This window comes from Equus przewalskii, chromosome 7 (assembly GCF_037783145.1).
Source record: "Equus przewalskii isolate Varuska chromosome 7, EquPr2, whole genome shotgun sequence".
Taxonomy (NCBI): Eukaryota; Metazoa; Chordata; class Mammalia; order Perissodactyla; family Equidae; genus Equus; species Equus przewalskii.
Window position 1 is genome coordinate 72,915,272 of NC_091837.1, and position 16,471 is coordinate 72,931,742.

Below are 16,471 nucleotides of genomic sequence, written 5' to 3' on the forward strand. Positions count from 1 at the left end.
CCACTGCTGACACTTATTGTAGGAAGAGATTTGCAAGCTCTTGATACAGTCCAGTGTCCAGCACATTTATTGGGTAGCTGATCAGTTTTGAAGTTTTTGTTATTGGAAACTTTAAACAATTTAATTGACTTCTGGTGGTAAGAGAGACAAATGGGCCATAAAATGAAGTCGATATAAAGGATGCAAATTTTTTGTTTGAGTAGGTAGTGGCCTGGGCCAGTGTAACCACATTTGTATTAATCCATCTGGTCTTAGAAAGCATTTGCATTTTCAGTCCTTATCCTTAGGGATTATTGAGATCATATTCAATGACCTCAGCCAACATGCTCTTGTCATATATTTGATGTTATTTCTGTCCTCTCTCCACCATCGGGCTGTCAGCGATCACTTTTCATTGTTTTCTTTATACCCCACTTCAGAAGGCTACCTTCGTCTCTCTTACATTTTGCTTCTAATCTGTGGTTAGCACAGACAGCTAAAAATAGGTAAGTTAGGTTTTCAGGTAAAGTAAGAGTAACTAAGGCTTTAGGGAGGCGCATGAAACTCAGCAGTTCTATTTTGTGACATATTTATGACTATGGAAATGTTTACTTTCAGATTCTCAAATTCATGTGGAAAAAGATATATCGACAAGTGTGTAGTTAAATAGGAATGATCCAGAGGTGACCTTGAGATAGTGGAGTTCTTAGGATGTGTGGTGAAGTTTGCAAGCATAGTCTTGTCTTTAGGCTTCCACCTAAATTGCATGATGGAGATTTTTCATTTAAAAAAATGTTTTGCAATAGTCCTATTCAGAAATAGTTCAAGTCCCAAGTTATATTATAAGATAAGAATTACTAAGAGCTCCTCCTGTGTAATCATTCATTCCAATTTTTTGTTTATCTGCTGTCTCTATGCTATTTAGCTCTTATTTTCACCTTTCTATTCTATCCACTTTTTTTTTACACATTTTAGCTCTTCAGTAATGCATTTCACCAATCCATTTAAATCAATTCAAAACCAATGTTAGCCGAGATAGATGTGAGTGTGAGGATCATCGTGGAGAGCTAAATAATGGGTCTTCTAGAGCAAAGTGACTCTGATTTCTCAGTGACCTTCACCTCCAGTACCTCATTTCTGCAGCTGTGAAGTGCTGAAAACAGTTCCAAACTCCCTCACAGCATTTTGAGAGAGAAAAATTGTGGCAAAGTATCTGTCAGTTTCAAGAGCTGTGGGTATATTTCAGCAAGGGAAGGCAGAAATCTATTGCTGCTTGGTGAATTATTCCATTTAGGGTACAGGAGAAGCTCTCTGTTCCCATGGATTTACAAGCTGCCTTCGCCTGTCAGCATTTGGTGTGGGCGGAATACTGCACACCATTCAATGTATTGGGTGGTGTTAAGCAAATTGGAACTTAATGACTGTAAAAATAGCATGGTGCTATTTTAACTAGGAGTCTATAGAGTGGTTTGGGCTTATTGGGGGCGTGTATGTCACAAGTTAGGTTTTACAATAACTCATTATAAAGCTAGAGTGTAGTTTTGTGAGTAAGAGTCTAAAATCCAAATCATTCATTGCTCAGAATGGCTGCCATTTCTGCTTTAATGTGCCTCGTGAATAACAGTTTTGGTGTTTTATGTCTCCAGAATATAGAAGTTGATGGACTGTCTTATAAGCTGGAAGGCCTGAAAAAATTCACGGAATATACTCTTCGATTCCTAGCTTATAATCGTTATGGGCCAGGAGTGTCTACTGATGATATAACAGTGGTTACGCTTTCTGATGGTAAGTTATACACAATGAAACTTGACTCACGTATTTGTTATGATAATGAAATAATATTGTATGGATGTCATAGACTCCATTTTCAATATTTCCTAACTAAAAGTTTATGGAATATATTAGCATAAATTAGAAATTTGGCTAATTCCCTCAAACTATCTATCTAATCAAATTCAAACTTTCAAAAGGTATACTCTCTGAATCAGGATGTCCTAATAGGTAATCTTCAAAGTGTGACTACTGTCTAAAAGCTCAAAATAACTCTGTGTTTTTCTTTATTTCTATAAAGACACACATTTGTGCAGGTGTGTAGACTAATTATATTGGTGTGTTTCTTTTATTTCTCATTCTAAAAATAAGTAGATGATAAAAAGTGTAAATGATAGACAATCTTCCTACACACATCTCTTAGTTTTAAAATACATCATAAAGATTTAGGCTAAGTAATCCAGGATTGAAAGTGTTAAAATTGAAAATGTATGCTTTTAGTTGTACTTTGCCTAGCAAATGAAAGATCAGATGTATTTTCTTAAATGCCATAAAAGAGAGGAAGAAATCTTAATGAAGAGAATGGATTTGACAAAGCAGTGGCAGACAAAACTGGATATTTAAGAAATGGATAATAATGAAACGTTGGGAAATTTAATGTATGTTGTGGGGCCAGTGAATATTCAGGCAGGTGCAAAAATGCAGAGATGTGACCTCCATGAATATTAAAAAGGCAATAAGCTAGTTCTTTCCAGCAACAGTTTCCATGTTGGTGTGTGTAATTTTATAAATTATTGATCTTTTAAATTAAAAAAAAGATAACTTTAACTTGTGATTACTTGACAGATCCATCATTCTTTAATCTAGGAAAGTATCTGAGTGGGTATTTCACACAGTATCAGTGGAATGAGGAAGGGCATGTATGTTATTAAGGACAGTATAAGGAAGACACAGGAGTAATACTCAATTGCAATTTCAACTTAAAAAAAATATTTTATATGTAACACCACTTCAGCATCATTTTTAATCTAATTCTTATGCCCATCCATCTGATTCTGTTATTAAAGACAGAACAGAATATTTATTGGCAGAATAAATTACTTCACAACTTGCAATTATAAAAATAAAAGGAAAACAAATGAAAATGAATATTTTACATAATTTATGTAGATTTCATTCACACTCTGAACTGTAATACTGTGGCCTTATTCTCCACTTTGGTTTTAAATGTTATAAGTGAGAAAAACAGATTATTACTCATTAGTCCAAGAATTATCATCTCGAAGTGTTGCAACATTTAGGACTTGGAAAATTCATGTCACTTAATAAAAGAATTTCATAACTGTAATCCCACAAGCATCACAGTGCAATTGACACTAACTTCCCTCTATCAGATTTATCTGTTAGGAGGAAGAAGGAGCTTCATGGTCCCTTGGGAGCGGGCTCCCTGACCTCGTCTGCATGCATCTTTACAATCAACTCATCTCTTTTAATTTCCAAGGAAAAATCCTGTATCTTGGCTCCCATTCCCTTATTATCCAGTCCACTTCTCTCTACGTCCAGCTGATTCTTTTCCTCTCTACTGAAGCTGTCCGTGCTGAGGTCACACATCATATATAGATGTATTTAATCACATTTAATAGGCACCTGCTTCTAGTCCTCAGTCGTGAAGCCCTCTTCTTGACTTTATGGATGCTGTAAAAGGGAAATGTGAAAATTAAATGGACTAATCCACGTAAGCACCTAAAACTTGACCATGGCATATTTTAAGTGTTTAATAAATGTTATCTGTGCCAATGCACATGTCTCTTTTTCTCATTGTGCTACATGCTCCTTAATATGAGAGGTGATGTTGTTTTCATGTTTGTATTCATCTTACCTCAGTAAATATTTATTGAATTAATCAGACAGTTCAGCCAAACTTGTACAATTTTTCACATGTATAGTCTTATCTTTAGGACTTCTCATTTGCGTGGCTAATTTAATATATAACTGTGTCTAAATGCATCTTTGTTGTAGACAGAATCATATTTTTTATCCGGTCGGAGATATCCTTATCATAAAAATTTATATTAGGACCACAGAAAAATTGAATAAAAATAGAAATGAAATTAAAATAAATTTTTTTCTGAATTAATTATCCCAATGACATCCCCATTACGCTAAGATGCTTATAAAGATTTTTATCCTAATGAGCTGCCATCTCTAATTAAGCTCCGCTTTAATTGTTTTTCTTGGAAGAAACATTGTTTCCTGTTCAAATTCCTTCACCTAGTGTGTCATTGGTTTACAACGATCCGTTTCTTCACTGAGATTGCAGAGCATCAGATCTGGGCAGACTAAAATTTAGTATGGGATGTAACTACTTTTGCCAGTTTGTTCTCAAATACTGTCTCTTGAAGTAGTTGAGATGGATAAGTCATTAACAGATTTTATGAATGAATGAACATTTATGAGTGCCCATGCCAGCTTGCCCTGTGTCCAAAAGCAGATGGACTCAATTTCATAGGCAAACAACTATAGGAATGTGCTTCTTACTATCACTAATGTGTATTGAATACTTCTTAGTGTGAGGCCCTGCTCTAGTCACTTTGCATTATTAACCTTTTGCCCTCACGATACACTAATTTTCCCTACTTTACAGATGATGAAACTAATACAAAAAAAGGTCACAAAAGCTAGTAAGCAGCAGAGCCAGTTCACACGAGTCTATAAGTAAAGAGGCATGACTTACTGTGAAAACATATTGAGTTTCTCTTCTTCGATAATAAATTTTTCATATTAATTCCTTAAAGTAAAAAGCTCTTGATTATATATGAATTATTTCAATCCATAAATTATGCATACAGGACAGCACATACTTGCTAAGGGAAGGAATTCAAGTACCTGTCTGAATGGAGATTAATTTACAAATGTGAGAACTTTACCTACTCCACAGAATGACTCCTCATCATGGGTTTCAAACCAGCATGTTCCACCATATTGAGGGGAATTTCCAGACCAAACACCTCTGATTGGCTTTAATGAACCTATTGTAAATGATGAATTGCTTGGCATTTTGAAGAGAGAAGCAATGAACTATGTCCATCCCCTCTGCTTCCTGAAGCAATGAAACATCTTGGGAAGACCAATAAAAAGAGGCTCAGATAAATGTGGATTCCACTCACTTCCACCAAGCATCTGATCCTATCTATTGTATCTATTTATCTCTAAATAATATGGAAATTGATAGTGAGAAGGAGAGAGTGGCGCTCAATAACTAAAATTACTGTAGAAAAAATTCTCTACTTTCTTTCCTGACTATGTAAGGCAAGAATAGCCATTGTGCTATCAATAAAATGTAAGAGAAATTTATATTGTAAATATAATAGACAAAATATGACAATACCATTGTTGTAAGGATCTTTGAGATTTTATTATATTGGCTTACAATTCCTAACACAGAAAATAATCTTGATACTTCTCAAATTGTGGTAGTTACCAAAAGGAGAGCACATGTTTTTCTTTTCTCTTATATATTCTTGGCTTGCTGGAATTGAAGAGTTAAATGCCATTTATAAACTTAAATCAAAATAACATTTGAGAGTTACATATCAGCTAGCACAGAACCTAGAACAAAACATGATAAATCTGTTACCTTCTTCCTCCAAAATTTAATCACCTATCATAAATTCAGCTCGTGTTACTGAAATTATATTTTTATATTATTTGATTGGTCAAAAAATGGGTGTAATGTGATTAGTAAACTATAATATGACATGTAAATATTACACCACCGTGTGAAATATAAACTAAGAATATTTTTCTATGTTTAAGGAGTGATTTATTATGCCTTAATATTAAGACGTAATTTCCAAACTTTGCTTTTAAGGCATTATATTTTTCAGAAGTTTATGAAATTATATGATTGAGAGCACAGCTTTTTTTTAATTTGTACAAAGTTTAATTTTCAATGCTTTACAGAATAATTTGAATATGGATTATATTGAATTCTTCCTCATTGTGAGGATATGTTTGTTTAGTACTCTGATCACACACATCACTGTTATTTCAAGCCTGTCTCTAATCTTTCCTCTTTTAAATAAAAATGCAGAGATCATCTTATTAAAGCCTGTGCGTTCTTCCCTTTCCTGGAGACTGGACTGGGCTGGCCAAAGGTCTGTGAAGGTAGTTCAGGGAAGTCTATTTCATTAATGTAGCATTTGTAGAGATGAGAAGATATGAACATTGCCAGATGCAGAAGAGCCCTTTTGATTATTTTAGCTCTAAAAAAATGAATATCTTAATGTTTTAATAATAGTAACGTGCAAATGGAATAAAAGAATGAAAATTTTACAGATGAGTTTTGGGGGAAACTGATCTGTGTTAATAAAACATACTTTAAAAACTCAACAAAAAAGGATATCTAGATGTCAGAAAACACGTGAAAAGACGCTTGACATTACTAGTCCTCAGGGTAAACAGATAAAAATACTATATACCTACCAAATTAATAAAATTAAAAAGATTGAAAAAAACAAATGTTGGTAAGGATATAGGACAATTGGATCTTGCTATGTTGTTAGTGGGAGTGTAATTTGGTACAATCAATTTGGCAAACTTTGTATCTATTAAAGCTTAACATATGTGGAAACCTCACAAGAGTTTCTGCTCCTACCAGTATTGCCTCTCCTATGTATATAATGAAGAAAACGAGTGCAATTATCCACTGAAAGACATGCACAATAATTTTCATAGCATATTTATTCTCATAGCCCCAAACTGGAAATAATCCAAATACCATTCATCAAAAGAATGGATAAATATAAAAAGAACAGTCATATAATACTAGGAAGCAACAAAAAACAAACAAGAACTCAAAGAACCACTGCACTTGAAACAACATGAATGAATCTCAAGAAATAATAATGAGCAAAAGAAGCCAGTTTGGAAAAAAAAATATGATTTCCTTTTTTGTAAGCTTAAAAACAAGCTAAACTAGCCTATGGTATTAGAAGTCAGAATAGTGGTTATTCTAGAAGGGTATTGACTGGGAGGCAAGTGAGCTTTCCAGGGTGCTGAAATATCCTACACTGTAGTTTAGGTGGTGTTTAAATGGGAAAACACCCACACACATACAGCTTTGTCCAGTCATACACACAAGATTTGTGTACTTTCCTGTATATAGGTTATACCTTAATTTTAAAAACCAAAATTTCAAAAATAAATCTTGTTGTGACTGAAACCCAGAATATGAAAAAGCTTTTATAATTAATTAATTAATTAATTCTACAAATATTTGTTGAATGTGACCCACATGCCTGTCACTCCTGTCAATACTAGGGATGCAACTTCAAAAGGGACAAAAATCCTGGTCCCTGTGGGGTTATATTCTGTATTTGATAAGAAGACCGTAATATGAACTAAAAGAAATTAAATAATAATGTCCGTTTTCTAAATTATGAAATAGTTTTGAAAGAACATTTATTGATCTAGTTAATGAAAAACAATTCCACTGGTGAGTATTTTATGACAAGCTACATTGGCTACAAACTATATTAAGCACTAAGACAAGAAGTTCAAAATCACAATAAAATAAGTGATTACAATTCCCATCATGTTCAGAAAGGTCCAGGAGCTAACATTTAAGCAAGCATCCTTTTGCTCATTTAATCATTGAGTCAGTAAATATTAATTGAATATCAGGTTTGGAGAATAAAAAAGATTAATCAGACATATAGCATGCCCTCATCGTTATTACTTTTCAGAAGGTAAAATCAGAATAAAGCATAGGTAAATTCAAGGTGAGATTTAAGTACCCTAGAAAAGCATAGATATTGTCCAAGTTCATGTTAAAGAAGGGAGAACATGACAAAAAAATGACCCTTAAATTTCTGAAGATGCTGAGAGCATTTCTTATCTACTAAATTCATCGATTTGGCTTGAACAGGATAGAGACTACTTGTTTTATAGGTTAATATGTATTAAGCATTTATTGAATACTTCTATTTCTATTGTGGGGCAGAAAGTTTTATTTTGTTTATGATTCATCCAAGATATCTAGAATAGTGACTGACACATAACAGCCATTCAGTGAATAGTTGTCTTTGAATTACTCAAATGATAGAATATTAACATTTTGATATAGTAAATATTCATTACAAGTATTACACAGAAAGGTGTTTATGGTCTTCCTTCTTCCATGAAAGAATGAGACAATCAAAATTCAGGCAAGAGAAACAAAATACCTGGAAAATTCACAAAGAAAGATAAACTGCTCCTTTGTTCCTAGAATTGATTCACCAAATGCTATTTGGTAACCTGCTTGCATCTATGACACACGGGTTTAATTACATACAGCTAAATAAAGGGATCTATTTCCTCTTTTCAGTTTTTAAGAGATAATAAAGATTGCATTGAATGGATTAAGCAACATGAGTGACCATTAGAATGACATATTTCATCTTAAAACCTTGCAGATTTTGAAATGCATGATAACTTAAGCCTTTAAAACCACTCTAGGAAATCTCCTGTGCCTTTTTATTGGTTTCTCTGGGAAGGTTATCACAGGAAAGCTGTAATTAAATAGCAGTATCTGGTATCACGGCAGGTGCTCTCTTGCCTAACAGTTTTGGGGGCTCCCTAAATGGACAACTGGCCCACCAAGTGAGAAAAAAATTTTAAAATGCAGTTATTTTTCCCCTCTCCAGGGAAATTTTGAAGTGCCACCTGGATCAACCTACTTAATTATCATTATGAACTGTGAAAAAGACAGGCTTTCTCTTTGCAAAGAGGGTTGTAGTTTCTCTTTCATGGCTTTGGCAGTAATCATCTCACCTTCTTTTATTCTTTTTAGTGCCAAGTGCCCCGCCTCAGAACGTCTCCCTGGAAGTAGTTAATTCAAGGGTAAGTGGTGGAAATTTTCACTATTTCATTACCTATACATGTATAACTTTCACTTACCCATCCACCTCATTGGGCGAATGGTAACTTTCATGTGAAGAAATGTTCCAGAGCAGGGCAGTGAGTGTCATTGATCCCACGTCTCTTTCTACCACACTTGAATTAATTAAAGGAAGGATTTGTTTACTAATAGTACACTTGATTTTATAAATGTTATAATAATTAAAGGCTATTCCATCAGGAAACAAAGATGTCTATTTACGTATACTTACCAGTATAAGACATATGTGCTAGATGGAACAGCTGAATGTGGGAATGAGTAAAACAACTGAAGGAGGTGGGATAAAGAAAGACGTTGTTTCTTGGCTGATTAATTAGAACAGACTATTTCATCATCATCCCTATTTTTCCCTTACAAATATAGATGTTGCAGGCCATTCTTCAGGCCCAATAAGGTTATGTTTATGAAGCAATATTACCCAGTGATTAGCGTTTTTCTGGCCGGTAAGGTTGATATAACTTTCACAAGGACATAAATTAAGCTAGGTATAGCAGAAGATAAGAAGCCTAATGCCAGAAATGGTTTTCTAGAAACATCACCTTATTTCAAGTATGTCTCACGGTTGAAAATAAGCCAAAGCCATACAGTAGAATGCAGCAAACCAGGATTGGTGTGGCCTGACTCTTTCATCACCTTGTTGCGGGCACTCAGGGAAATCATTTCACTATCCCTTGGGCCTCATTGAGGGAATTGGCCTAACTCCTCTCTAAGTTCTGGGAGACAGCAGGGAAATTATATGAGTCTTAGAGAAAATCCTACTCTGGTTTTTAATCTTAGCTTTCCCTTTTAATAACAATATGATCTTAGAAAAGTTTCCAACCTCATCGAACCTCAGTTTCTCTATCCATCCGATGTGAGTGTGAATGCCTTCCTTACTGATTTATCATGAGGTACCAGCAATATAACATATACAACGGATCTAACTTAGTCTTGGTAGCTATTACTTCAATGTACAATTCCTTGCCATATTTTGCAAAAAGTTCTGATGAAGCTCTATTTTGTGACTTTGGTCAGATTTGCTTCTGTCAAATGGATTATTTTTTGGAGCTGGTGAAATGTCTCGAAATTGTTAGCCTCATACTTTTAGGCATTATATTGAATAAGAACAGTGAAATAAATTTAAAATAAGAAGGGAGAAAAGTAAGTGAACTCAGGGAGACAAAAATGAGTTAAGGGAAAATAACCAGAAATAAATATCACGCTAAAAAAAGACATTATTATTTGCAACAAGGTTAAATGTTTTACAGATGTGTCACTCAAATTAAGAGATTGCCAAATGAAAGTCAAGTAGATTATTATAATTATTGTAGGTTGTTAATAAACGAAACTTGGAAAACATCTTATAGTTTCTCTTGTTTTAATGGCTTATTTTTGTTAGTTTTTCACCCACCTCACATCTTTTCTCCACGACAGAACATAGAAGTTGATATAAACTATTTTGTGCATGTGTTTGCTCAATTCCTTTGAAAGTCTACTCTGGCAAAGGATAAATGTTTTCTTCTGAAATGTGAATAAGGCATTATTGAATGACCCTGGATGCTGACTATATTTAAATATGGATTTATAACCTTCCTGAAGAGAGAATTCTTGGATTGCAAAATTGGCTCTTTCAAGTGATTTATATATATATAATTTTATATATATATACATACAAAAATATATATGTGTGTATACATACACAAATATCACAGTCCATACTCTTCTATAATATGTAATGCTTGCAGCAACCAAATATAAACACTCCTGCTTTTATGCTCTTGTGGTCATCTCTGGAACATTGCACTGCTAGAAAATTTAACTTGTTCATTGACTTTTCAGAAAGGATAGAGCAGGCCCAGATGCTGGAAAGCCTGTTACTCTCCTCTCCTTCCCTCCATCTTATTTCTTAGCTTTTAATAAATTATAAATTAAAAATTGTTTTTCTTGGATTGTTACCAAGAAGAAAGAAACGGGATGATCAAAACACTGTTTTTTCATTCCCAATATTTTGATGAAGAGAAAGATGAAAACAATATGCTATTGTGATATTCTTCTTCTGTTTGAAACAAAAGAATTCTCAAATATATTAATATTTACCCCTGATTATTACCATTTTAAGGAACAACATTTATTTAAAAAGAAATATTGTAGTTAAGTAAGTATTGTATTCTTTTTAGACTAACAGAATTATGACCTGAATTTATTATACTTGAGATTTTATTTGATATAGAAGGAACAGTCATATTTTGAAATTTTATTCTATCATATTTGCTACTACAGAACATAATTATTTTATTGACAGTCAATGAGGGAATTTGGTGGTGCTAATATTTTTGTACACAGATGGCTAGGATTTCTGTACCTAGAGCCGAAAGGTCACTGTAAGGTATAAAATGACCATTTATAGATACTTGTTAAGGTTATGGCCGCCTATAAGCCACTAGAACTCAGAAATCACGTTCCAGGGTATGCAAACGGAGAGGTCCTTTACATTTAGATAAAAGAACCAAAAGAAATTCTGTTACTATACTGTTCTCAGAAACCCAGTACAGTAGATTACCTTTATAAAGCTATAATCACAGAACAGGCATGATTTCCTTTCTCCAAGCTAGCTGTGAATGTAAATTTTGTTTTGAAAGAATTGCTTTACCTATAGATACTAGATTTGGGGTAATAATGGGTCATGATTAGATGGTTATTTCTGGTACTAAAACTTCTTTACAAGACATAACATCTTCACAAGAAAAGAGAAAACAGTAGTTTAGAGTATGAACTTTAAAATGTGACTGTTTTATTAGGAAAACTTTTTATAAGGGCAATTTTCTTAAGGTGTTACTTTGAAATTCAATTATTTGGAGAAATAAATGTTACAATTTAATTAGTTGGCTAGTGTGTAGAGCACAAGTTTATAGAATGCAAAGGGCTTATGTTGGTACTTGATTATTTTCCTATGTTCTAATATTAAAGTTCTGAGAATAGGAACATTTAGACACTACTAGGATTCAAGATGCTTGGGCTCTTTCACTAGCTCTTCGAGATCTTGGACAGTCACTGTGCCTCAGTTTCATTTATTCTTTCAACATTTACTGTGCACTTACTATATATCTACTACCTATATGTATCTACTGTATATATACATGCGTATATTATACACACACACACACACTGTATTTAGACCTATTATACTACTATATATACTTATATGACCCAGTCTTTGCTTTCGCGGAGCTGACAGTTTAGTAGGAAAACACATGAGAAAAAACTTACTTTTCATCTAACCACATTTAATCTACTGTAACTCTTCAAAATTGATGTTATGTCATCATGGATAAAATGAGAAGGTTGGATAAATAATCTCTAAAAAATCTTGTGGCTCCAAACATCTATGACTATATTTCTACTTGTTAGGCCTTTTCTCAATCATTTTATCTTTACAGAATTAGAGGAAACGGCACAAGTACATTGACTAAAGTATACCGGACTTAACTCGCAAGTTCATATTTATCAACCAAGCACTATAGGCTGATTACAAGGAATAAAATATTAAACCCAAATAAGAAAAAGCAAAATCCAGTATATCATCAGGACTGGGTCATTGTGCAGCTTTAGATTTTTTAAATGCAGAATAGTCAATTCTTCTCATTACAACACTGCACATCTCTATTGTTGAAATTGTTACCTTTGAATTCGAGATGCATCTATGTGGATGTCATTTTGTTGCATTCCTAACAGCTGGTACCCAGTGATTCACTCACTCACAGTTCGATAGTGTGTGAAGTGCCTTTGCTGCAACAGTAGAAAAAGTGACTGGTATCTTCCTGCATCTTAAAGTGCCTCGCTCCCCCATGGTTGAGCATAAATTGGCGTGCTTCAATAACTCAAAAATTAGTTTAGCAATCATAAAATTCCCTTTGCCCAGAAACTACCCAAAGGGAGAATTGAAAACAGCAACTTCCGACTCCAAAAAACAAACTGATCATTTTGGCCTCAGATGTTTTAAAGTCTTTCTTTCTTTCTTTTTTTGAAACAATGCAGAGGGAATCTCAATGTTATATCAGTGGGTAACCTCAGAGAAGCATGCTTCTGAAGATGTGATGTGACAGCATGGATTTTGAATGAGATCTTTGTCTCTTGTCATTGGACTAGTGATAATTCTCTTGTCAACCTAAGTCCATAACCAAATGGATGGCTGAGTATTTGCGCTTGACTCCCAACTGGGATGCTCACTTGTTAGGTACTTTGAGCAAAAGTGAAAATGAGAAGAAGGGGCAAAATTGGAGGAATGAAAACCAAAGAGCCAATGTGAGTTACGATATTAATTTGCAGGTCCCCTATTTTTTTTTCTTTCCAAAACTGGGATTGTCTTCTCTTGGCTGTGCAGAGAGCACTTGAATTCACACTGCTCCCTGCTGCATTACAACCACCCTAAAAACACACTGTTCACACAGATGTTCTGGAGCCACTTCTTCAGTCTCACCATGCTTCCCGTGAACATAGATCTCTTTCTTGCATACTGTACATAGGCATAGGCCTCAGATAGTCATGCAAAGAACACACAAGCAAAAGTTTTATGGAATCATCCTAAATTCTTCCTAAAACACACTTTGGCCACTGAATTTTTTTGGAGCCAGAGCTCTGAGTCTTCCTCTCACAAATATAGCTAGTTTCTGAAATGGATTTAATGTAGAGAAACAGGACAGTTACGAGACCATAGATGATGACTGATTGCGTGTAAAGATCATTTAGAAACTAGCATTTCCAGTAATATTTACACTGACAAACTTCACAGTGGTATTTGTACTCAGTCATAATACACAGAAAATTTCTGCTTGAATACAGTGTCTGGTCCAGTTATCCATCAATCCAATTCAAGTAGATGTAGATCTCTTGTATTTATTTTAGTTGTTGACCCCTTCATTGATTCATTCTGCGTCTGCTCCTTGAGCACAGATAATGTGCAGGGAACCATGACTGAAGCAGTTTGGGGAAGGGTGTGAAGGTAGGAACATAATTATAAGGAAGGCAGTGTTTCCTGATAGTTCTTACAGTCTAGTCTTTCTGTTTTTGTCTGGAATTTGTAGAATAGACTACACTGACATGAGTATTTATAGTATATTAAAGTCAGACAACATGTAATAATTTGTGAGACTCCCTCAAGGATAAAACTGTATTTGGTCTGTAATTTGGATAAAACTCATCTTCAGAGAATTGCTATTCTGTTTACTTTTTTTAAATAGATATTTTTTTGTTGTGGTAAAATATACATAACACAAAATTTACCATTTTAATCATTTTTAAATTTACAGGTCAGTGTCATAAGTCTGTTCACATTGTTGTGCACTCATCACCACCATCCATCTCCAGAACTCTTTTCTTCTTCTCAAACTGAAACTCTGTACCCATCAAATAATAGGATCACCCTTCTCCCCTTCCTCCAGACCCTGGCAACTGCCATTCTACTTTCTGTGTCCTGACTTGTTTTATAACAGAGTGAGGAAACCAATTCATGGAAAAAAGTTGTTGTGCCTTTTCACTTTATCTTGTTAGAGAAATGAAACACTTTTAAAGTTTTAGATCTTTATCAGGGAAATGAAAGATTTAATGGATTATAGTGGTCAAGAATACAGGTAGATGTTTAACTGGCTGAGAAGAAATGCCTCACTTCCCATTATGGATAGTGCTTTCAGAATACTTCTGTTCCAAGGTCCCACATTAATGAATCCTTTTTTAAAAATCTAGTGAAAAAGCCAACTGTTGTATTAATAAAGAACTAGAACTGTGTGCATGAGATTGTTCTGGAGTAACTCTGAAAACATCATTTTGGTCCCCAGCATCAGTTTCACATCGCATCACAATTTAGATCAGAGCTCCTAACCATTAGCTAACTTGATCCTTTGATTATTTTTTTAAGTTCAAATAAGTCAACAGTTTCCATCTTTTTTCAGTGAAAACCCAATGAATATGTAAAGATAAACTATGAACGGGTAGGTTATTAGGAGAGTGAAAAAAAATTGGATGACGAGTTTTTAAATAATATAAATCCATCATGCCAATTTAAATGCATTCTGTAAACAGGTTAAATAAGAGAACACTCTGGACATTCAAATCGTATCTTTCTATCACTCGATCACTCATTTTCTTAGAGCTGTTCTTTCCAAAGTTTATCCCAGGGAATATTTGCCTCTGATACTTTTCAAGCAATGAGGTTGCATGGTTTAAAAAATTGTGAAAGATATAAGTCCCCTCTTGGCAATACTAAAGGCTATGGAAAGTATTTGCTTAACTCTGCTTTGCCTAAATTATTTCTTTCTACAAAGCTCTTTCATACTAAATACTATCTTTAAAACTTTTTCGAAATGACTTGTCTTAATGCCATCATGTACATTCCAAACAAGAGAAATGTACTCCACAAATTGAGCAACCTCATTTCCTCAAAAAGAATATTCCTACCTGAATTAATTTAAAATAAAAATACAAATTAAGTGAAAAAAGAAGAAAAATTAAATTTATTAAAAGCTAGAGGTGAATCTAGGAACAGTCTTTATGACATTCCTTTGTGTGTAACTATAGAATAGAGAGTGGAGAACTGCCTATGGCATCTATTATCAGATTTGAATAAGTTAGAGACACGATTAAATCTCCATGTCCATATAACTTTTGATAATGTAAACAGGATGAGAAAATCATTTTCAAGAATGTTTTCATCTTCATATTTCAAATTCTTAAGTACATTATTTTTTGCTGTTGTGTGTTTTGAGGTTACTGTATTTTGCTCTTTCCAACTTTGTTATAGTCACTGCCGTTTAGTATACCTGCACAAAGAGTTTTAACAAAGAGACTAGAATATGTGATAGAATACCATCCTCTTTGAGTTCTAGTCCCACTTTAATATCACCTTGTAATTTCTACTTCATCACACATACTTCTAATGGCTCCATTTCTGGTTGGCTCAGAAGGCAAAGCTCACTCTAGCCTTTCCATGAAATTTAATGAGATTTTCCTCAATTCATACATTTTTGAAAAGTGGGAGTTTTAATAATGGGCTTAAATTAAATGAACCTAGGTCTAGTGATAAGACTTCTGATTTTAATTTAGTTTATGGAAGTTGCCCTTAGAGTTGGAATGGCTGATTAGTTGGAGGGCATGAATTGGATCAGTCCTTCCAGTAGTAAAAGCAGTTGCTGACTATGTAATTTGATTTTAGAGATGTTGAAACATTCGCTTATAAGCAAAAAATGAAATTCACTAATGTAGTTTAAAATATTGTCTACATTAGAAAACAACTGTTAAAATACAAATAGTTCATCTGAATGATTTAAGACATTAGCATGAGCTGTTGTGATTAACATTCTTGACACATATTTAAGGAGCACCTAATGATAATTATAATTTTAATAATGGCAGTAAGTAACTTTTTAAGCAGGTATTTTGTGCCTTGCAATGTGTTAAGCAATTAAAGCAGTACCTCATTAATTCTTACAACAACCCTATAAGATGGTCATTATGCATTAAACTAATTACTGGAATACCAACTTTGAGCTGCCCTTATTGCTGGAAAAGCTACAATAAAGGAATTCAAGCATCCCTCTTTCCTAGAGAGCTTACTTAACATTCAAGTACGGGGAAAGAGACTGATAAGAAAACACAGAAAGGAACAATTAACACAAGAGAATAAGTTCTGTGAAGAGAATTAAGCAGAGCGATGTGATAGAGAAGGACCTAATTTAAATCAGATTGTCAGAGAAAGGCCTTTTAAGGAGGTGGCACTTGGTGAGACAAGAATATGAAAAAGGGCCAACG

The 16,471-nt window shown here is 34.0% G+C and overlaps 1 protein-coding gene across 1 annotated transcript in view; it reads left to right on the top strand.

Moving 5' to 3' along the window:
• DCC (DCC netrin 1 receptor) overlaps positions 1 to 16,471 on the top strand; it is a 1,088,896-nt gene that overhangs the window by 804,723 nt on the left and 267,702 nt on the right. Inside the window, exons 11-12 of the mRNA XM_070627604.1 lie at positions 1,626 to 1,764; positions 8,585 to 8,634. Coding sequence (XP_070483705.1) covers positions 1,626 to 1,764; positions 8,585 to 8,634 — 189 coding nt within the window. The remainder of the gene's footprint in view (positions 1 to 1,625; positions 1,765 to 8,584; positions 8,635 to 16,471) is intronic.